This window comes from Cervus canadensis, chromosome 9, assembly GCF_019320065.1.
Source record: "Cervus canadensis isolate Bull #8, Minnesota chromosome 9, ASM1932006v1, whole genome shotgun sequence".
NCBI classification, from domain to species: domain Eukaryota; kingdom Metazoa; phylum Chordata; class Mammalia; order Artiodactyla; family Cervidae; genus Cervus; species Cervus canadensis.
Window position 1 is genome coordinate 36,316,408 of NC_057394.1, and position 25,038 is coordinate 36,341,445.

The 25,038-nt window shown below is 40.1% G+C and overlaps 1 protein-coding gene across 1 annotated transcript in view; it reads right to left on the reverse strand.

The window, feature by feature from the left end:
• LMO7 (LIM domain 7) overlaps window positions 1-25,038 on the reverse strand; it is a 212,206-nt gene that overhangs the window by 81,532 nt on the left and 105,636 nt on the right. The window contains 1 exon segment of the mRNA XM_043478032.1: window positions 20,335-20,441. Coding sequence (XP_043333967.1) covers window positions 20,335-20,441 — 107 coding nt within the window.

The following is a 25,038-nucleotide window of genomic DNA, read 5'->3' on the forward strand; positions in this document are numbered from 1 at the left end:
AACACTGAACATGTAGTACTGTTCTGCTCAGTTCAGTCGCTCAGTCGTGTCTGACTCTTCGTGACCCCATGGACCACAGCACACCACGCCTCCCTGTCCATCACCAACTTCCAGAGTTTACCCAAACTCATGCCTATTGAGTCAGTGATGCCAACCAACCATCTCATCCTGTCATCCCCTTCTCCTCCTGCCTTCAATCTTTCCCAGCATCAGGGTCTTTTCAAATGAGTCAGCTATTCGCATCAGGTGGCCAAAGTATCACATGTTAATTTCCTGTTTGTTTTTTTTTACAACACAAAATTTCTTTATATACTCAGAACTGGATTAGATGTTTCAAACCCCATTTAATTTTATTTTTTTAATCACTCATAATTTATTTCTTATATTTTATAATTTTGATTATTTTTTCCTTCACATTATAATCATTATCTACCTCTCTTTTTTATAATCTAAGTGTCAAAATGAACCTGGCAGACCATATTAAAACACAATAACTATAAATTACTTGCCTTTAGTATGCAAAATACTTTGATGGTATGGAAGTTGCATTCTGAGGTATATTTATGCCATTTTGTTTTTGTTTTTGTTTTGTTTTTTGCCATTTTGTTTTTGATGCATGGGAAAAGTTGCTTCAAAAATTGATAGTTTTCTAGGACATTCCCTATATCTCCCCTTTATGATACATTTTTTTTTAGGTTAACGAGCAAAGTCTCTTAAAATGTAAGTACTCCAGAAGGAATAATAATTCGAGATGCCTATTTACTAATTTGGTAAAGAGCCTGATAGCTGATTTAGAATAAAGCTGATGGTGTCTAGTTCTCTGATGGACCCAGAGGGTTTCTAAGACAATAGGTATATACCCACAGGTAGTTGTGGCAATCAGTAGGAGTGGGTTGAAGAAAAAATGTTTTTTGTCCAGGGCTGGTATCACCTTTTATATTTTCCACATGTTCATCTGTATTATCTACATTTTGGAAAATTTGTTGATTGTATACTAAAGGATTCTTTTTGTTACATGGTAAATTTATTCTATTGTTATTAATTTAGATGGAGAGAATAATATAATAATACAGTAGAATTTCATGAGGAAGACTTGGATTTATACCTAAGATTTACGTAAGTCAGAGAATAATAACCATTTTAAAAATACTACTGCATCCCGTACTATAGAAATATGCATTTAGTGAAAAAAACTCCACATGTAAACAGACCCTCATAGTTTGAATTTATGCTGCTCAGAGGTCAACTATACTGGAGATTTTGCTGAATATCTATATAAGATGAAGTAAAAATATCCTATATTCTTAGGATAATAATGATAATAATAATAATACCTTCTCTTTGAATGGTTCCCACTGATTTATCCCCTAGGATAGAGATTCTCAAACCAAAGTCTCCACACCATCAGTATGTACATTACCACAGAACTTGTTAGACATAAAAGTCCTCAAACCCGACTCCATACCTAATGAATCAGCAACCCTGGGGTTAGGAGTCCAGGAATCTGGGCTCTCCAGGATGATTCTGAAGCATGCGAGTGATTGAGAATTACTGCCCTAGAAATATACCAAAGTTAAAACTACAGCTTAACTGAAACTATAGCTTCAACTTGTTTAGCTACTTCTCTGAAAAAGGAAGTTCAATGGAAACATAATTCCTCTAGCCTCACCCAACTAGAATCAAAAACAACAACAGCACAAAGAAACTCAGAGTTAAGTGAAAAGCCTGGAACTACTGCCAATGATTTTCAAGTGTTGACTGAAAAACCTCAGTGTGCTTCACTGGGCCTGGGTGGGCTTAAGAGAGCACCATGAAAAGGCATTCCATTTCCTGCTGTCACTCCTCACCAAGTTTGGCTCTTAGGAGGTCTTGGTCCAGGGATCTAAAGAACAGGCAAGATCCCTGAGTTCACTACTTAACACTTCATAAGCACAAACATTCCATGGGATCCAGAAGAGAACACCCAAACATAAAAACACATCATGTCCAAAGAACAGAATGTTTCAAGAAGCACAGAAGTGATTTCTTCTATAAATTTTCTGAAAAGTCAGCCCCTGCCACTTTAAAGGAATGAATGCTATTCAGAAAGTTTAAATAAGTTAACTTTGTTATAGTCATCTTATAATTTCCTCATAGTTTCATGCATTTCTATTGTATGTCTCTGAAGAAGGGTAATTGATGAGAAACTAGTCTAAATGTTATTTAAGTAACCTAATCACTAATTTGTTTTCCCCAGTTAACAAGGAGGTCTAGATTAAGTAACATTGGAATAATTCACCTGGTGAAAGATTAAGTGAGCATGAATCTAAAACCACCTTATTAGAAAATCCTACACACAAAATTATAATACCAAAATAGCTTCCATAAAAATAGCTATGTATATTAGAGTTGTAACGCACCACTAGCAAACATCGACACAGACCAATTTGTTGAAAACAGGCACAAAATATGAATTAAAAAATGTGGAAAGTGGCACACAGACAAATTGCCACTGGCAAGTTTCCTTCTTTATTTCTAAATGTGAAATTCTAATTCTAAATGTGAATTCTATTCTAAATGTGAAATAATGTGAACATACTGGGTCTGCTAATTAAATAAGGTAGTTGTCTTTAAAATTTTAAGTATATCTCTTATTTTATTCAAGTTACTAATTCTGATGTAGAATAATAAACTAAAATATAGGAAAAGTATCAATTTAATAAAGAAAATAACTCACTGAAATAAGAAAAGGTTAAAGCTAGGTGAAATTAAAGGCTATTTTTTTAACTTTTTATTTTATACTGGAGTATAGGATAGCTCAGTTATAAAAAATGAATGAGTCTAGAGATCTGCTGGTACATTATGCCTATGGTGATGATTGAGTCACTCAGTTGTGTCCAACTCCTTGTGACCCCATGAACTGTAGCCTGCCAGATTCCTCTGTCCACGCCTATAGTTAACACTGTCATGGGGCTTCCTTGGTGGCTCAGTGGTAAAGAATCCTTCTGTCAATGCACAAGGTGCAGGTTCAATCCCTGGGTTGAGAAGATCCCCTGGAGGAGTCATGGCAACCCATTCCAGTATTCTTGCCTGGGAAATCCCATGGACAGAAGAGCCTGGTGTACTACAGTCCATGTGTTCCCAAAGGGTTGGACATGACTGAGCAACTGAACGCACATGCATGCACCGAAGCATTTAATCATCTGATCAAAGCAAGCTACTTTGAATTCAAAACCATATAAAACCTTAAGAACAAAAACTAAACCATCAATTCGTTTGTAAGGGTGAAATCTAAACGCAAAGACCACTAGCTGTGCCAGCCAGCAGCCTGTCAGATGCGGGGGCAGATGCAGAGGAGAGGAGGCCTCATGTGCACAGACATGGAAGCACCCCAACCTTCAGAGGTCAATACACCTCCCTCCTGATGCCTTACTGTGAAATACACTAAAGCTTCAAATCACTGGACGTGTTTCAGGAGACAAGCTTACCAAAATGGTTTATGAGTCTAACAGAATGAAACATTAATCCCAACAGCTAGTTTTATTAGTAGATTTAAAATCTACTAATTTTATCTAAAAAATGCTTAAAATATCATATCAAAGAGAACCTTCCAAACACGATCTCTACACACTGACTTATTTTGTCTGATAATCCTATCACAGCTCCCATTACCTTATATTTCTATTCATTACTGTCCTCTCTATTAGAATTTATGCCTAAGGTGGGCAAGACTTTGTCCTTTTAACCACAAAACTAGATCCTGAATCCCTAGAACAGTGCCATGCCCATAGTAAGAACTCAATAAATACTTGTTAAACTCATTCATTTATCCATCCATTTATTGAATCAAATTCCGTGGTGTTGAACCTGTCCTAAAACACTGATAATTTCCCAACCTTCATGAAGAGAAGTGGAAGCAGTTTGGTTATAAAATCTTGTCAAGCTGAATCAGATGTTTTGCAGACTCCGTGGGTTTGTTTTCCAATGCTGTTGTTTGGGAATAGCGTTTGCATTGGTGGGGGATAAAACAGGGAGAGAAGTACATTTTGTTATACGAATTTGCATGCAGTGTGCCTGAAACAATCTATTCTAAGGGGGTTGCAGATATTTTTGTCTGAAAGAGCTGCTTACAAAAAATGCAGAGCTTAGATTTAAAAGATATTGAACGGATAGAAAAGGGACAACTTTTGCTCATGTTGTAGGAGAATGTACAGAACAAGTGAGTGGGGTTAGATGTGGCCAACACTGGCCCAGACTGTGACTACCACACAAACAGGGTTATTTACGATTTACCCCAAGCCCAGGACACGCAGTGATGCTCAACTGTCTAAACTGATTTGAATACGCAACTGGGTCCAGAGGCCAAGCCCATGATGTTTACCTTGCGGGCATGACATTCCCACTGCCCTTACTCCAAAGTAGTTCCTAAGGCAAAAAAATCAGCCTAACATTTCTGGAAGGCCCTACAGAAAAGAGATTTTGGAATTCAAACAAAATTCCCTCTTCTCGTTGGAGTTTAAAGTAAGGGGAAAAGACCATAATTTCTGATTAAATGTATTAACAACTCCTACATTTCCATTTGGGTGCTTCACTATCACATCCAATGCAATGTGTTAAAACTTCATTTTCATCTTGTCCCCAAACTGCCTTTCTGCTAATAGCTACACAAGCTCAAAAACTGGTCCTTCTTTTTCTTTCACTCTAATCAACCCCCATCATGCCTACTTCAAATATCTACTCCTCATTTATATTTTCACTATTTTCAGCTGTTGGCATCCTTATCAAACAGCCATGTGTGCTAAGTCGCTTCAGTCATGTCTGCCTCTCTGCCACCCTAGGGACAGCAGCCTGCCAGGCTCCGCTGTCCATGGGATTCTCCAGGCAAGAATACTGGAAAGGGTTGCCAGGCCCTTCTCCATGGGATCTTCCTGACCCAGGGATAGAACCCACGTCTCCTATATCTCCTGCATTGGCAGGCGGGTTCTTTACCACTAGCGCCACCCAGGAAGCCCCCACACACCATAACCACTGAACTACCAGGGAAGTCTCAGAAGCAGAGATTTGGAAAGATGGGGTAATGGTGTAGTATATAAAATGGACTGACAGAACTGAGGAGCTTGGAGGCTGGAAGAGATGTCAGGAAACTGTTGCAGTTCATGGGTGTTTTGCAACAATGTCCTGACATCTCCCCCAGCCTCCATGCTAATCTGTTCACAGTCAATCCACTTTACATACTACTTCATTACTCCATCTTTCTAAATCTCTGCTTCTGGGACTTCCCTGGTTGTCCAGTGGTTAAGACCCCATGATTCCAACACAGGGGGGCGTGGGTTCAATCCTTGACTGGGGAACTATTAATAGGGTCCCACATATCAAGTGGCATGCCCCAATTTTTTCAATTAAATAAATAAATCTCTCCTGACATCGTAACCTTCTGCACCAAGCTTTTGTTAATAATCCCACTAAGAGACAGTTCAAACTTCCCCAGTGGTACTCGAAGTACCACTCAAGCTAGTCCAAACCGACCTGTCATCCTGTCTCTAATCATCCAACCTAGACTAGAAATTCATGCCTCACACCCCCAACCTCTCCCCCCAGTTAAGTATAGGCATCAAGAATGGAGGTCTTACTTGACTTTACTTATTCCTTTGCATCTAAAAGGCTCTCTGAAATAACAGATTAGAACTCCTCTCTGCCTTTGGATTAACAAACCTTCCTGCAGCCTTCTCCCACCTCTCTTATCTTCCGGATCCACAGTCGAGTCTTATATCTCCCCTGCTATCTTTATTAAACCCTTGCTCCAATATGCTATTACTATCATTGATTGCATAAATCCTTGTTACTCAGAGTGTGGGCTTCATTGGCATGGCCTGGGAATTTGCTAAAAATACAGAATCCCAGCCCTGTCCCAACCTAATGAATCAGAATCTGCATTTGACTCCAAGGTGTTTTATACGCACATTTGAGAAGCACCAGTTTAAAGCACTGTAACTCAATCAAGTCTGAGTAATTTTTCATGCATATCTTCTAAAAATTACAAATTCTTCTGTATCCACAGAACTTCCTTCCTACCTACCTTCCTTCCTTCCTACCCAACCAACTTAATAGACCTTGTGTCTGACAGATACACATTAACCCATTAAAAATTCCCTTGTGTGATCATCCTCTGTCTTTCATTAGGACACATTTAGAGGTGTGTTAGTCACTAAGTTGCATCTGACTCTTTGTGACCCCATGGACTGCAGCCCATCAGGCTCCCCTGTTCATGAGATTTCCCAGGCAAGAATACTGGAGTGGGTTGCCATTTCCTTCTCCAACATTTAGAGGTAGAATTATTACAATTCTGGGTTTGAATCCTAATGAGGTTTCCTACTTGCGCTAAGGATGTGACCTCGAATGAGCCACCAAATCTCTCAGATTCCATATCTGTAAACTCAGGCAACGACTCTTGTTTATAAAGAGGTTTAAGATTATACAAGGCATTAAGCGAAGCATTCAGGTGCTATTTTCTTTCCACTCTCCTCCACTCCCTCTCTCAAAAGCAGTACTTTCCCTCCTTTTCACATAGTCAGTAGTCTTAAAACAAGTGTTTTCTATTATTGCAGCCAACTCATTCCACTAGATATCTAAAAGGAAATGCTCCTATATTACCATATGTAAAATAGATAGCTAACTGGAATTTGCCATATGACTCAGGGACCTCAAACCAGACCTCACTAACAACCTAGATGGGTGGGAAGGATGTTCAAGAGGGAGGGGACATGGGTAAATCTATGGCTGATTCATACTGATGTCTGGTAGATACCAGCACAATACTGTAAAGCAATCACCCTTCAAATAAAATAAATATTTTTTTAAAAAGGAAATGTATCCTTGTTTTTATTCAACTCCTATATCTCTATCTCAGGCTACTATGACTTTCATCTATCTTTGGCCCTCTAAAACATCACCATATAAAAGTTTAACAAATATTTCTTCTTATGAATGAAAGGTTTACATTCAACAACTCGCAACAAATAACTTCTAATGACTTGGTACAAGAAGTGACCCCTCCATTTGTTAGAAGTCTTAGTAAAGGAATTCTGAAAGTGTCTCTGGGCTTGAGTCATTTCTTGGACTTTGCTTTTTTGAGTCACTATCTGATCCTCCAGGAGTTTCATCTTACTGGAATTAGACTGTGCTATTTATTGTAACACTTGGTGATCTGTCTACCACCTGTTTCAAACCCTCCAATCACCACACCGATAGCATGACTTTTGGCAATGTACTCAAGTAATTCTTCTTCTTTAATTCAGTAAGCTACGTAATATGACTATGGTTGATCTTTTTTGCTTACAGTTTGAGCTTTCAAACAGGAGTTTCAATTATCCATCACTAAGGCTTTGTATGAGATTTAATATACAATGACCTAAGCTCTAATGAAAAATGTATATGTAAACACACACACACACACACATACACACACACACACACACATATATAAATAATTTATAAGCACTTATTCCCAGCCAAGGATGTTTGGACGAGAGAGTCATGGCTTAGATTGGTTTTGACAAGTAAAATGAAGTATCAAAAACCGGTGAATAAATAATCTATTTAGAATAATTTCCTGCCAGTTCTATTTTAAAGATAGTCTCATGCCACTGCTATAAAGGTCAAAGTGTGGTAGTATGATCCCAAGCAATTGAGATTAGTAAGGTTTTACAATCCACAATCTTTGACAAGAATGTTCCACTACCATGGCAAATACAATTGAACATTTATAACTATTTGTGTCCTTGGAAGGAAAGTTAGGACAAACCTAGAAAGTATAATAGAAAAGCAAAGATATTATTTTGTCAAAGCTATGGTTTTTCAAGTAGTCAGGTATGGATGTGAGAGCTGGACCATAAAGAAGGCTGAGTGCCCAAGAATTGATTTTGAATTACGCTTTTGAATTATGTGATGGAGAAGACTCTTGAGAGTCCCTTGGACTGCAAGGAGATCAAACCAATCAATCCTAAAGGAAATCAACCCTGAATATTCACTGGAAGGAGACTGATGCTGAAACTCAAAAACTTTGGCCACCTGATGCAGAGAGTCAATTCACTGGAAAACACCCTGATGCTGGGAAAGATTGAGGGCAGGAGGAGAAGAGGGCAACACAAGATGAGATGGTTAGACAACATCACCGACTCAATGGACATGAGTTTGAGCAGACTTTGGAAGACAGTGAAGGACATGGAAACCTGGCGTGCTGCAGTCCATGGGGTCACAAAGAGTTGGACACAACTGAGCAACTGAACATAGCTACCTGTGTGACAGTCATAAAGCCTGTAAAGGCATTTATGTGTACCTATCAATAAAATCCAAATACTCCATTATTTCTCTACTAGCCAGCGTGCAAAGACCACACATATAGCATATTTCTTCTTTTTTAAAGCACACATTCATCCACTTAACATTCTAAATTATAGGAATTCCCTATATATCACTGATTTTAGATTTGATGGCATATAGCAATATTATATTTATTTGAAGTCACTTAGATTACAAACTTGGGGAAATTTTTTAATTATAACATAAAGATATTTGCCATGTATCAAACGAGATAGTATCAATCATACACACAAATCCATCTGGGGTATACCCCGCCTGGTTAAACAGCAACTCAATTCCAGTCCAATAACACTAGAAAGAATATCAGTAAGTTTTTAAAGGCTGTTCAAGTCTGTTTAGACAATAGAGAGGAAGCAGTTCAAGCACTGTAGGCTAAGACACCCCCTGAATTTAAATCCTAGCTCTGTTATTTGTCCAGGATAAGCTAAGCAACTCACTCTTCTGACTCTTTTCATTACATGTACCTGAAGCAAAATGGAAATAGCTGGCTAGGCTGTTACTAGGTTAGAAATAACTAATGTAAAATGCCTGACAGACAGATATCATCCTCCAGTGTGTCTAAACCTAGACCTGATGGAGGAATCTGGAAATATTCTGGATACTCGAGTAGAGTGATACTCCCACTTAGGTGATATTCATCAGTCCAAATCCATTGTTCCCTTAGAGTTGTACACTGTAGATCATTGCAATGCTCCTTAAGACACAAAAGCAAACATTGAGACTGAATGAGGCTTTTGTCATCGTCCCCATTTATGGTTTTAAGAATGAGGTAGTAGGTCTTGCTTCTCTTCTAGCCACCCAGGATTCGGGGGTCAGACACGGTGCCTATTAAACAGCCAATGGATGCTGTTGACAGGCCACAGATACAAGGCATGCAGATGAGACCTCAATACCCCTAGGCTAAGCTTCATATACCTGCCCATCCACCACCTTCAGCCCATCAGGATGGCGCTTCTTCTAGCTACCCAGCAGTAGACAACTCTGGTTCAAGGCTTCCATCAATGGGTGTCCATCTTTAAGGGAATGTTTCCCCCATGCCTCTTTCTGATAAGCAGAATGAAAGAGAGTGGAAAATATGAGAAAGGACACAGAGTTCTATTTTTTAATCTGGGATTGGCATGACAACGGACATGCCATTTGACACCTATATTTAATCATACTGTTCCTATTTCTCCTCCAAGACAGGCGCCAAGCCCTTCTGATGAAATGAATTCTTCACCAAAATAAACACGGTCTAGGGACCCTCATGGTCCGGTGCCTCACTCTTCAAAGCCTTTTACAAATTTTCACATATGTTCTTAGTGTGTGTGTACATATGTTCTCTATCGTACACTTTTGAGATGAATACACATTATACACAAACTAAAGCTACCCACCTAGTAGAGAATTTTTCTTCTCAATATTTAGTCAAAAGAAGTCTGCTCCTGCTGCTGCTAAGTCGCTTCAGTCATGTCCAACTCTGTGTGACCCCATAGATGGTAGCCCACCAGGCTCCCCCGTCCCTGGGATTCTCCAGGCAAGAACGCAGGAGAGGGCTGCCATTTCCTTCTCCAATGCATGAAAGTGAAAAGTGAAAGTGAAGTCGCTCAGTCGTGTCCGACTCTTACCAACCCCATGGACTGCAGCCTACCAGGCTCCTCTGTCCACTGGATTTTCCAGGCAAGAGTACTGGAGTGGGGTGCCATTGCCTTCTCCACAAAAGAAGTCTAGTAACATGTCAACCAAATTGTCTACCCAGACAAAGATTCTCTTGAAGATTATTTTCATATCTCAATGAATGTAAAAAAAAGTACAGAATAAAAGCATTTCAAAGTCTAGCAGCCATCAATGTTATTATAAAGCAATGAAATGGTGAAATGTAATAACAGGGATACTTGATATTTAGAGATTTCTCCCCAAATTGCTCAAAATACACAGCACAAACCCTTGTTAAACTAACGGTGGCTGACACAAACAGAGCTTAATTCAAAGCAGCTGCTTTACCCAGGCCACCAATATCTCCCACTTTTTCTGTTTTTAACTTAAGAAAAACTGGTTTACTTGAAGTATGTTCATTCAAACTATGTTTTTAATCTACTTCTCTTTGAATAGAGTATTATTATATTATCATATGCATTGCAAGTGGCAGGTGTACTTAAATTTACACAGCAGGTGTGTGCTGTTTCCTTAAAGGTTTCTCAGTAACACTTCATGGCAAATGGACAGGGAAAAAATGGAAACAGGGACACACTTTATTTTCTTGGGCTTCAAAATCACTGCGGATGGTGACTGCAGACATGAAATTAAAAGATGGTTGCTCCTTGGAAGAAAAGCTATAATAAACTTGGATGGCATATTAAAAAGCAGAGACACCACTTTGTCAGCAAAGGTCCATATAGTTAAAAGCTATGGGTTTTCCAGTAGTCATGGATAGATGTGAGAGTTGGACCACAAAGAAGGCTGAGAGCCAGAGAACTGATGCTTTTGAACTGTGGTGCTGGAGAAGACTCTTGAGAGTCCCTTGGACTGCAAGGAGATCAAGCCAATCAGTCCTAAAGGAGATCAACCCTGAATATTCATTGGGAGGACTGATGCTGATGCTGAAGCTCCCATACTTTGGCCACCTGATGTTAAGACCCAACTCATTGGAAAAGACAGATTGAGGGCAGGAGGAGAATGGGTCGACAGAGAATAAGATGGTTGGATGGCATCACTGACTCAGTGGACATGAGTTTGAGCAAACTCTGGGTTATAGTGAAAACCAGGGAAGCCTGGAGTGGGGAGGCAGGGAAGCCTGGTGCAGTCCACAGAGTCTCACAGTCAGACACAACTGAGCAACCGAGTAACAACAGTCACAATTTTGGAACATGTTAAGTTTACTGCAAATATCTGGTCAATAGTGTCTGAAGCGATGCTATTAAGCTCTTAAGAGAAAGTGACCATCACCCTGCTTCCCAGTTCAGTAGGGATCCTCAGAAGGTGTATCTCTGAAAAATGGAAACACAGTCCATCAGTAGCCAATCCCACCTGGGATGTCTGCTCAGCATGACGAATTATACCAGGGCAATTACCCCTAAAATGTAACTACTCCATTAACCTAAACTCTTTAAAATAACCAGTAAGTGGTCAATATACAACTTTTATACCCATTCGACATTTGATAGCAACAGTCTTCATTTTAGAAAAATCAAGTTATAACATTATGTCAAAGGCTCAACATGAAAGTATACTTCCTATTTTCTTGACACGTTTCACCATGTACAACTGGAAGTAAATAGTAACCAAGGTTTAACCTCATGGGGCTTCCCTGATGGCTCAGTTGGTAAAGAATCCACCTGCAAAGCAGCAGACCCTGGTTCGATTCCTGCGTTGGGAAGATACACTGGAGAAGGGATAGGCTACCCATTCCAGTATTCTGACCTGCAGAATTTCATGAACAGAGGAGCCTGGCAGGCTACAGTCCATGGGGCGGCCAAGAGTCAGACACGACTAAGCGACTTTCACTTCACTTCTCTTCATGACCTCACAAACAGTGGCTATTGCTATTTATGACTTTTTTGTGCCCAGGGTTAAAACTATAAATATTTTAGATAATATAATCAAGACCGTTAGCTATTAGTACAGTAACCTTTCGATGGACAGATGGGAGAGGCCCAAAAGGAGTGACCAAGATTTCTGAGTGCAAACACGATTGCAGTGTGCATTTGAGTTCTGTAGACAGTATAAACACCTATTTTCCCCCTAAAAATTTCATAAGCCCGACAAAAGCCTTTTAGAGAATAGCATCTGATCTTGCCTATCCAAAGGATAACCACCTCTCCTCTCCCAATGACCAAAACAATAAGAATTTTCACAGAAAAAAAGGAAAAATGGGATGAAAAAACTAAACTAGTAAATAAAGTAAAATTCTGGACTTGGATTTGTGTGGTAGACAGCTTGTGGTTTTATCATTTTTTTTGCTTAAATATGAAAACACAAACTTTTTAAGAAAAATCCAAATCAAACTAAAACATTTTAATATTTCAAAATATACACAGAAAACTTTTTGAAGTCTCAGAAAGTTAATAAAATTATGTTGATTCCATATAAACGGAGCAAAAGTAAATAACTTAGATACACTGTTCTCTGGTTTCCAGCTATGCTATTCCAACAAGACAGACTGTAAAAAGTTGATTAAACATAAATGTCAGAAAAACATCTGTTTTAATATCTACTAATTGAAAGAAGAGATTAAGTCTAAAAAGGCCAAAACTCTCATTAAATAAAATAAAAAACCTACAGCTAGTCATCACAATTAAAGTACCTGAAGACCAGATTTTTCCCTCTATGTTCTTTTACAAGGCACACATATCTTCATGGGACCAAGAATCTGAATTATGAAAATGACCACAATTGATAATTCAATACCATTTACTGAATACTACTATGTGTGAAGCATTATATACTTTACATACGTGATTTATGAAAATCACCACAGTGTCCTTGTGGGACAGGGCTATTCCCCAAACAGTATTATTTGGTAAGCTCCAGGAGATCAGCAATTTCATTCGTCTTGTTCACTAAGAACCAAAGTGATCACAGGGAGGAAAAGGAACCCGTCTAAGGTCATTCAGCCACCAGGTGACTAAATGTGCTGTGTGCTTAGTCGCTCAGTCGTGTCTGACTCTTTGTGACCCTAGGGACTGCAGCCCGCCAGGCTCCTCTGTCCATGGGATTCTCCAGGCAAGGATACTGGAGTGGGTTGCCATGCCCTCCTCCAGGGGATCTTCCCGACCCAGGGATCAAACCCAGGTCTCCCGCATTGCAGGTGGATTCTTTACCATCTGAGTCACCAGGGGAACCCTGGTGACTGAACGGGATGGGATTAAAACCATGGCAGGCACCTAAATTCCTGCTTTTGTCTAAGATGATTATTCATGAGAACTGATGCGCATCAACTGAACTTCTGTTCCATCCTGGGTGAGAAAGAAACTCAGCCTGGGGTATATTAGAAACAATCCAAATGAGCCGCCAAGAAATCTTCCTGTTTCTGTGTGCTCCTATTCTTCAGATGGCTTTTACTATGCCAGAGTCAAAGGTAATTTGTGACGTTTTCTCACATTGGCTTTGATGTTAAATGCTAGGCAAAGGTAAGAGGTACCAAGGCAGAGAGTTTGACTTTGGAAGAAATAAGGCTTATTGCAAACTTGGTGGTAAAGCTTCTCATTAAAGTAACTTCAATGATGTCTCGTAAGTTACCTCGACTATTGATTTCTGCTTTTAAAAATTTCTGTTCCTTATAGAAGTTCCCTTGAACTTCTATAAGATATTAAAACTACCTATGTAATCACTATATTTTTCTATCAAGTCTTAACCATGCATTTAGAGGGGTGATGATATGAAAACATTAAAATGTTTCTAAACCTTCATATAAATATAAGCATGGAAAATCTCTCAAATGTCAGATAAAATAATATTAGTATTTATCATTTGACATCAACATAAGAATTAAAATTCCACCAAATACTTTGGAAAGCACGTGGTCCAAATTCCCAATTAGTTTTACTCACACAACTGAGAGGAAACACATATTGTTCTTTTAAACTATATAAGTTTGAAATTATGTGGTAATATTCTGGAATGATAAGTAAAAAGCAATTCATCTCAAAAGTTTAGTGACTGCTTTGCCAGATCTGCTTTGCAATTTTGAAAGATGAGGAAAACTTAGCTAAGAAAAAGTCAGTTCTCATCATCAAAGCCTGGTTTTAAGATTTCCAGGATATCTTCATAATTAAAATCTGATTCTCAAATAAGCATTAAGCATTCAAATAAGAACCTGAAGGAACTAAGAGGATTAAAGGGAGTAGGTAATGCATCATCTCTGCCCTCAAATAGTCTCAAGTCTGGAGAAAACTAGATCTAGGTACAAACAGAAAATACTTTGAAAGCCCAGATGAGAGATCACGTCACCTTCAATGAGACGTGTTTCTTGATTAAAAAGTGGAAATAACTATTCATCTCTATAGTTTCAGGGAGCCCTGTGCATTCAACACAATGTATTCTAACTGAACTCATGAGGACATTTCCTCTCTTATAATATGAACCCCTCTAAGGGCATGTCTCCACTTTATTTATGTCTGTATAAGTACCAGCCAGGCTTCCCAGGTGACTCAGTGGGTAAAGAATCCACCTGCAATGTAGGAGATGTACGAGATGCAGGTTCGATCCCTGGGTGGGAAGATTCCCTGGAGGAAGGCATGGTAACCTGCTCCAATATTCTTGCCTAGAGACTCCCATGAACAGAGGAGCCTGGCGGGTTACAGCCCATGGGGTCACACAGACTCAGACAGGACTGAGCAACTGAGCATGCACACAGGTACCGGCCACAGAGAAGATACAGCATCAGTGCAAGTGAATGAAACCAAAATTTCCCCTTACTGGGTTAACTGCTACTTTCTCCTCTGTAGCTCCAGAAACAGTGTAAGCACATGTACCTTACACGCACATGCTTCACTCCAATAATCAGTTAAATCAGACCAGATTATAGCACGAAAACTTGGGGAAACACATGCTTAACATCTCTAGTGACTGGTGAAGCTCTCATTTTCAAAAATGACTAACAGGACTACAGATATTACAGTGCATGTATCTGTAAACATTAATTCAATACAGGCAGTCCTACAGATAATTAGGTGAAAGAAGAATCTCTTCAACAAAAATATATCTTTGGTCTAACCCTTTGGAGGACCAGGTTATAAAACAAATGTGATCTGATTGCAGAAGCAAATTTGACCATCCTCCCATGAACTGACTCAAGACAACTGCTAATCAAGATGAGCTACCAAGTGAGATTCTTTGGAGCCATGAATTTAGGATGGGTTACTTTTGAAGATAAAGATCCTAGCCATAAAATTCTATAGCATAAAGTCTCACACAGCAAGCCAAGACAGAATCAAGCTCCATGGCTTCCTGGATTTGAGGGAGTGAGGAGCTGAGGGAGGAGAGTTGAAATCCAGAAGACATGTTGATCTATCAAAGGAATAAATTAAGAACTAGAAATGGAGAGAAACAAATACCAGATAAAACTTCAGTTATTCTACAGTTTGCCCCTGCAACTCATAACCCAGCACCATCTTTGTGGCTAATCAGAATCTTAGATATTCAAACTTTGCAATTGAAGATCATTTGAAAATGTGACTATATATTTTTGCTACTAGCCTTAAATAGGACCTTGGCAATCCAAAAGAATCAATGTCCCCCTTTCAGACACTACCTAACACCACAGAATGAATGGGATAGAGGTGTGTGCACTGCAATAAACTTCCTTTCTGTTTTATTCTCACTACTTGGTAGGAATAGAGGGAACATTTTTAAATAGTGACATGAACTGACAGGTGGAAGTCTCCATGCTCAAGTTACAGATCCAAGTTTGGATACCATTAAGGTCGCTTTTTTCCTTTTTGTTTTTGTTTTTTTTTTTTTAAATAGATTAAGACATTGAGAAACTCATTTGAAAGACACAGCCCCAAAAAACTAGTAAAACCAGGTTTAAATCAGAAAAAGATGAAAATTTCACAATTCAAAGTAGGTATATTTTTACTTACATGAATAAAAACTTTAAATAAATACACATACACATTCATCTCAAGTCCAATTTGGCAGACTGTAAAAGAGAGACATCTGGGAACTTGATTCCTAAGACATGACTTTACAGTATTGCTGCAAAATCAAGCACCCTTTTGAAGCTTTAGAGAACAGTTAAATCCCTAAAATATCATTCTGAGCCTCCTTTATTTTCACAAGGGAAATATGCTAACACTAATCTTGCTTCCAGCTACTGTTCCTTTGGCAACTAGCACGTGTAAAAATAACAGATTCTTGATTTCTCCACCCTCCACTTGATAAACAGGTCTTTAAACAAAAAAACTCAGTAACATTTCAAGTCACATTTTAGACCTAACATATCAATGTCCTAAATAAGAGTGTGTACTAAAATATACTTTTTTTTTGCATGACTAAAATATTATGTTCCAAAGCATCACCATCTTCTAACTGTATTATGAACAGAATGTATCTAAGGAAGTGTGAAAAACTGGATTGGAATGGTAAGGGGGCGGAAAGAAAAAAAAATGTTTATAATCTGTTCCAATTCTCAGTTTAAAAAAACTCAATATAGAATTTGGTTAGACCAATGGTTTAAGTACAGGAGTTAGTTTGAGTTGAATTGCTAGGCACAAAATTCAAACCTTTAATGTTCAGCCCTACCTTTCTGCCAGCTTCAGTTCCTACAATCTAGGACGTCGGGGCTACTGTGTTGAGGTGCTTTCCACAACGAGTGATCGCTCTTCGGCTCTTAATGTCCAGATGCTACCACACAGACCGGGACATCTGCTGTAGGCGCTCTCCAGTGTGGGTAGCATGCCTCCCGTCACTGTGCTTGCCCTCCTATAGGACTTTTATAGAAATTGTGCAGAGACGGCTCTGTCGGAGTCACACCCTCTCTTCTCTGCAGATTATGTGTGCTTCTAAGTTCACTATGGATAGCTTGGAAATGGTTAATAATACAACGCAGTTAATCATTGGTGGAGAAGCTAAATTTCATGGCCTCACTATACATCTCAGCTAGGACAGGTTCAACCTCCATCTACCATCATGGAGGCTAAGTCATCAGTTTGCCTACTATACTTTTGGGAAGAAAAAGAAGTGAAGACAGACCCTATCCATCCAAGTCAGTAACTTCAAAATTTAAAGTATCAACTGACTTTTGCATATATGTTGTCCCAAAATAAGTGGAGTAATTCCAACATATTTGGAAAATTTAAACTATTACTTCCTTTGAATAAGATAATTCAATTAGAAGATTGATGAGTATGATTAAAGAAATATAGAGAGTACCCTAACTTGTTTGACTAGTGAGAATTATTACAAATTAAACAGTAAATCTCAAATTATGGGAAAACAAGATTTGTAGTTAGGTTCAGATTATTGAAGTGAAGTTATTTAACAGCAATGAGTCTTTAAATTAATCGCTTCTGTTCCTGCCACTCATTCTTACAACACACAACTCTCCCAGGCTCTGTACATCATCTATGCTGTTAATCACTATTGTCCACTAACAACAAAAAAAAGAAACCTCACCCTTGCCAATATGTAGGTATGAACTGTCCTTTCCTATCTGCCCTCAGTATGTCCTGGAAACATGTATCTTAGATTATACTTGCAGCAAGACCAACAACAGGTCTGTGAACTGTGAATACAGTATCTTAGGGGTTGAATTTTGATAGAGCATTTAAAATAATAAACAGTTTGCCACATTTTTGTTAATTTTAATGTATGCAGAAGAGCAAGCTAATGTCCAAGTACTGCATGATCCAATTACAACAAAACTTTCCTTTAAATAAACAAACATACTAACACAGAAATATGTGTCATTATATTCATAAGTAAAGTAATATTTCAGCTGAGTTGAAATAAAGTTTATCCTTCCTGCTGCACAATTACCTTGCTGGCAGAGTGGAAATCTACAAATTCTAATTCAGGGCCTCTCAACCTCAGGACTACTGATATTTGGGATCAGAAATTCTTTGTTATGGGGGTGGTCTTGTTAACTAAAGGGTTTTTAGCAGCATCTCTGACCCTTTAAATGGCAGCAGCACCCCCTTCATAGCTGTAACAACCAGAAGTATCCCCTGTGCTATCCCTAGCTGCTCAGTCGTGTCTGACTCTTTCTGACTTTATGGGCTGTAGCCTGCCAGGCTCCTCTGTCCATGGGATTCTCCAGACAAGAACACTCAAGTGGGTTGCCCTGCGCCCCTCCAGGGGATCTTCCCAACCCTGGGATCGAATCCAGGTCTCCTGCATTGCAGGTGGCTTCTTTACCATCTGAGCCATCAGGGAAGTCCAAACATCATCAAACGTCCCCTGGGGAGCAAAAATGCCCCCAGTGGAGCACCACTGGTCTGACCAACACCAAGTCCTTTAACCTACAGTCAGCATAGGACAAGATCTTTGACCTACAGAAGCTGCCACGTTACATAAGAACTGAAACTAAAGAGAAACGCATTAACTACTACTTCGTAAGGAATTTTTTGCTTTCCTTCACACCTGCTTCCTTTTATACAAATGCTATCTCAGGGCACAGGAGCTCTGACCAGCAGTTTAGATGAGCCATTCGCCCGCTTCCTCAGGCCTCCACCCTTCGCTTCCTTTGCAGCAGCCCCGCGGCTGACCCTTGTGCTCTTGGGTCCAACAACACGGCACGATCAGGGGCGATGCTCTCGGTTTAGAGCCGAGGTCCTCACACAGGCCTTCTCCCTAGGACTCCTTGGACACCTCTTGCTTTTATGGACGTGCGGTTGCCACTGAAACAAGTTGTGCTGCATACTTCCTACTACGGCTGTAACTTTGTGACCTCTCGGTTTCAGCTTGTCAGTAATTTAATTTCACTGAAGGCCGAGCCCAGATACTGATTTTGCCTTAACACTTTAGAGGTGGCGTCTCATGAGACAGGCTGCAGGCAAGTCTTGCTCAGGGCACTTTTGAAATTAGAAGCCAACAAACGTGTCTGACTTAGTCCCGCAGTCTACTTGAACACTGGCTACAGAGGTTCAAAACAGTATGATTTTGAGAGGGAGAGACATTTCTTCTTCATGGACAGCAACAACTGAAGAAAAACACTTTCAGAATCAAAAATGTCTTTGCCCATCTGATAGGTGTTATGACAGAATGGCGATTAGGAAAAATAAATTCATCTATATAGCTATTGTTCACGGAAATTAAACATGACCTCAAGTACTGCAGAAGTAAACCTGCCAGTTTGACGATGAAACTCAGGATCTCTCCACAGTCTTCCAGTCAGTCAGAAATGCTGACAGACTCTTCCCTGCCTCGTACATTATCACTGCTGTGCCGTTTAGAAAGGCTTAATCAACAGAACTAGAAGCACACAGATGCAAAATGGCTTGTTCATTTAAAAAATATATGGCTGCTTTTAAAAGATTAATCCTACCAGGAATTTTAGCTTATATTGCTAAGAGACAATATATACTAGGGAAAAAATTGGCCATATTTAAGATTTTACAGACAGTTTTTTAATAACTTTAAAGTGCTCACAACAGGGCTACTAACCATTCAAACTCAGTCTCTGAATTGGTAAAAGCTAATTTTTCCATTTCTATGATTTCTATAGATAGAATAAAGGTGTTTGTTTTTCCCCTTGGAAAAAATGCTAATGAGGTTTAAGAGCCACGATAAGGAGGAAGTCATTATTAGAGAATTAAATCATTTTCCTGTCACATTTATCTAGTAACACAAGCTTATTCTGATTCACTGAAAGCAAATTTAGATTTATAAGAAAAAAATCTTACAAGAGTTTAACACCAGATTTCCTGAAACCATATACTCACACATAAACAGCATTTTCCATCTAAAACACAACACAAACACCTGTGCACGTTTTCACACACACCCCCACTTTCACTTTCTCATCCATACTATTAAAAAAGTGAAAAAAAAAAAAAAACAGTTCATTTTTAGAAATCAGGCACAAATGACAAAAGTCATTAGTGTTGCATGTTGGTCCCAGGCACTGCTGCTTTCCAAATATTGTCTCTTTTCTCACTATCCCACTCTCATTTTTATGTTAGCAATTATGTCTTAATTTCAAATAATTATTTTCACTCTGTAAGCTAGACTATAACCTCTCCATTTTCTTTATACATATAATAAGCCTCCTCACCCTTAGCAACCAAACACAACCATGTTGGACAGGCATTAAAATATAAACCACCATTTCAGTTAATATGAGATTTAAAATAATAACATATCATGGTCTCAATTACAGAACAGCTTCACACTCACAAAGCTATTTCTTAAATAGTCTGTTTTGGAATACAAACAGAAGAAGACAAGGAGATGATTTTCCAGTAAGCAGAACTCTCAAAAATTATTCACACCAGCTACAAGCCCTAAGTTTAAAGGAAAAAAAAAAAAAACATATAACAAACCAGTGAAACTTACTTGACAGTGACTCGATTTGATAAATCCTGTAGATCCCCAGGATGGAAAAGCTGGGCTTCTTTCAATCCAATCTGTTCACAAGCTTTCAAAAAAACGTTTATATTATCCTGTGAAAAGAAGTGGAAAGTGACTGCTTAGCTGAGCTCTCTCTCAGACAAAGGTTACCAATTTTTATGATATAACTTCCCAGCGTCAAAGTCCAATTACAGCTGGCAAAAAAAAAAAAAAAAGGAGGAAGAAAGACCAATGCATTCACGTATTTAAAATAAAATAATAATACTAATCTGTGGGCATGTACAGCCTTTCAGTTTTCCAGAGCATAAACGGCAGCGTTCTCTGATGCCAGGCATATGCCGTCCCTGTGATCTTTGTGACTGGCACGTTAAACATTACCTGGGAGAGGACAAGTGCCTGGCCACTGGGCAGTAATCTACACTTTGATGTCAGGTTGCTCTGCAAACAAACGCCCTCTTCCCAGCTTTGCACGACAAGCTTCACCTCTCCTCTTTAAAAATAACTCCAGCTACTGACATTCACCCACCCAGAAACTGTTGGCAGGGAGGAAGGGAGAGGAGGAACATTCTGTTTCTATGATTACAAATTACAGAACGACTGTGGAATACCACACCTGGAATCTGGGTTTGGTTGCTGAGCCGGCTCTTGACAGACAGGGCAACCGCACTCTAGGACCCGGGAGAAGCCCAGTGTTCATTGGCTGAGCCGCAGGGTGGGGGTGTGGCCCCGCCTCACGCCCTGCACCTGCCTCAGGAGTTGCCTCCACAACCTGAAAATCTCGGTGGCCCTCCTATCTAATTTCAAAACTCAAATCCTCCATTCACAGACCCAGGCTTCTCGTTCACGTCAACGGCCGCACCCACACTAACAGGGACACGCGCTGGTCGAGCAGAACTGGCTGGAGCTTCTGTCTGTACTCTGCGTCGAGAAAGAAAACCCTTGATGGGGTTGAACTTGGGCTGCGGCCATGGGACTCTCCACCTAGGATTTGTTAGGCTCTCAGGCAGCAAGAGATTGGCCTCCTGAGAGCTCGCTGCCCTCGCTGACAGGTGGTTAGGAGAGACCTGGAAGGGAGGCAGCTCCCAAGAGGAGCTGCCACGTGGAGACAGGCAGTTACTCTTTCCCATGTTGGGAAGGCAGGCCAGGATGGCAGAGGAGGGGGGATCAGAGACAGGGAAATGGAGGACAGCGAAGATGCTAAATTCAATAGCTCGGATTCTTGAAGAGTGAGGGGATTCAGGGAAAGGGGAACAAACATATGGCAGAGGAAAGCAGTGCTGTTAGGGAACTCAGGGACAATATTAAAAAAAAAAAAAAAAAAAAACCTGTTTGTAATGGCAGGAAATTATTCTAGTGTATTATCAGTAAAAGGCATCATGAATGTCTTAGCTGAAGGCGGCAATCCATGATTCATTTTAAATAAGAGGTCAAAGATTAAAGGAACTCAATTCAAAAGTTGAACAGCTCAATGGAAGGCATTCAGTCTGACTTTGGCAGGGGTCGGGGGCGGGAGGGGGCCGGGGTGTTAATAGTAATGTATTGGCAACATACCAAGGGGGCAAAAGTGATTATTATGTTACGTTCACATAACTTTTAAAACCTATACAACCTAATTACCAAACAATTCAAATTAATGGTTCTAAAACTGATCCTCAGAGAAGCAGACAAGAACAAATGATTTGGGGGCGGGGGGGTGTTAGTTGCTCAGTCGTGTCTGACTCTTTGTGACCCTACGAACTGTAGCCTGCCAGGTTCCTCTATCCATGGAATTCCCCAGACAAGAATACTGGAGTGGGTGGTCAGTCCCTTCTCCAGGGGAGCGTCCCAACCCAGGAATCGAACCCAGCTCTCCTGCATTGCAGGCAGATTCTTCACCATCTGAGGCACACAGGGAAGCCCCTACAGAAGTAAATCTCACTTCAAAAAGGAAAAATAATCCATTTGGAGTCTTCCCACAAATTCAATTTGCTTCTGAATGTTATTTTTAAAAAAAAGTTAAATTGGAAGTAAATGCATTGAGCTGACAGCCAAACCAATTCTTCACATATTTCATAAAAATATAATAGCATTCATCCAGTTGACAAATATGTACAGAATGATAAAAACAGATAAAGCCACACACATCTCAAAACCCCATCCAAGTATTTAGAAATAAACCACTTAAAAACAAAAGGGACTATATTTCACTGGAGACAAAGAAAAAACACAAAATAAACATGACCAAATTCTGATTCTAAGTAAAGCCTTTACATTAAAAAGCAGAACCTTTTAAACAGCTCAATGATGCTCAAGTTTAAAAAAAAAAATTTTATGAACAAAGTCTCAAATGGCCTATGCAGCAGGAACAGGTTGTACGAAGATCAGAATTGTAACCTAAATCGTGCTTGCTGGACTTGAGCCCACTGGTAATTTAGTTTGTGTAATTTCAGAGGACCTAGGCAGAGTTGCCTAAGGGGAGAGACAAAATTATTAAATAAAATTTTCATGTTTGTTGAAACATCAAGAAGCCACACCCAGCTCAACATATTAAAAGAGAAGGATTTAGTCATTATTTAGTGGAATCATTTTCCCTTGAAACTAGTAAACATAAATGAAAGTTAAAACAAAGGGCAAGCCTAAAACGAATCTTATCTCATTGAACTGGTAGCCAGCGCAACAAGTTAGCTCTGCCACTCACCAACTGTGTGGCTTCCGGAAACGTTAGTCAATCTTTCTGGCCCCATTCACTTCATCTGTGAAATGAGTGAGTTGTGGGTCTGTAACCCAGTACACCAAGGGCTTTCCAGGTGGCTCAGTGGTAAAAAATCTTCCTGCCACTGCAGGAGATGTAGGAGAGATGAGTTTGATCCCTGGGTTAGGATGATCCCCTGAAGAATCGAATGGCAACCCACTCCAGTATTCTTGCCTGGTAAACCTCATGGACAGAGAAGCCTGGTGGGCCACAGTTCATGGGGTCACAAAGACAGACATGACTGAACCACGGAGCATGCATCCAACCCATTACCAAGGAAAACACCTCTCTTACAGGGGGAGGGAAGCCCACCTCTCCCCAGCCCAATCGTGCAGGCAAATACCTCACAGCCTAACTTGCATAAAAATCTCAAATCAAAAGCCTGAACTAAATAACTGCAATTCCTACCCTATGAGGACCCAAAGTAGCTTCACAAAAATAGAAACAAATAAATGATCCCTGAAAATCTGCAATAGCTCCCCTTAGTTTAAAATTTTTCTATGACATGAATAAAACCAGACAGTATATAAACAGAAAAGGTTATTTTTCTGAAGATTTTCATTATGCTCTGCAATCCCTTTTCCACCCCCTTAATCTTGAATCAATGATAACAGCAGTCCTAACAGATGTCGGGTGAAGGGAATCCAGGCAAATGAGGGATTAATGAATTAGGAGTGGTACTCACTAACAACTGAGGCAGGAGGCACACTCAGTCACTTCAGTTGTGTCTGACTCTTTGCAAGCTATGGACTGCAGCCCAATAGGCTCCTCTGTCCATGCGATTCTCCAGGCAAGAATACTGGAGTGGGTTGCCCTCTCCTCCTGTAGGGGATCTTCCTGACCCAGGAATCGAACCCATATCTCCTGCATCTCCTGCATCACAGGCAGGTTCCGAACCCACTGAGCCACCTGGGAAGCCTGAGGCAGGCAAGATGATGAAGCTACAAAAATTTACCAAGATTCCTAGGTTTCTATGAGTCCACTGTAATACCTCTATTCGTTATCTACTGCTTCACAGCAGATTATCCTAAAACTTAGCAGCTTAAAACCACAGACATTTGTGATTTCACAGTTTTTGAAGGTCAGGAATTTGGGGGTGGCTTAAGTTGCTTCCCTGATGGCTCAAAAGGTAAAGAATCCACCTGCCAATGCAGGAGACACAAGAGACATGGGTTTCATCCCTGGCTTGGAAAGATCCCCTGGAGGAGGGCATGGCAACCCACTTCAGTATTCTTGCCTGGAGAATCCCAGCAAGGACAGAGGAGCCTGGTGGGCTACAGTCCATGGGGTCACAAAGAGTCGACGTGACTGAGCAACTAACACTACGTTGCATGGTTCTGGCTTGGAGGTCAGCTGGGGCTACAAACAACTGAACACCTTCTGGGGCTTGAAGGAGCCACTTCCAAGGTGGTAAGTCAAGGCTGGCTGTTGACAGGGAGCCTCAGCTCTTAACCAAATGGAAACCTCCACAGAGTTGCTTGACTGAGTGATCCCAGAGAAAGCAAGAGGGAAGCTGCAGGTTTTCATGATCGAACTCCTTATCCTTCAGAGCAGGTTACATCAGTTCAATTCAGTTGCTCAGTCGTTTCCAACTCTTTGCGACCCCATGGACTGCAGCACACCAGGCTTCCCTATCCATTACCAACTGCTGCAGCTTGCTCAAACTCATGTCCATCAAGTCAGTGATGCTATCCAACCATCTCATCCTCGTCGTCCCCATCTCTTCCTGCCTTCAGTCTTTCCCAGCATCGGGATCTTTTCCAATGAGTCAGTTCTTTGCATTGGGTGGCCAAAGTATTAGAGTTTCAGCTTCAGCATCAGTCCTTCCAATGAATATTCAGGACTGATTTCCTTTAGGATGGACTGGTTGGATCTCCTTGCAGTCCAAGGGACTCTCAAGAGTCTTCTCCAACACTACAGTTCAAAAGCATCAATTCTTCAGTGCTCAGCTTTCTTTA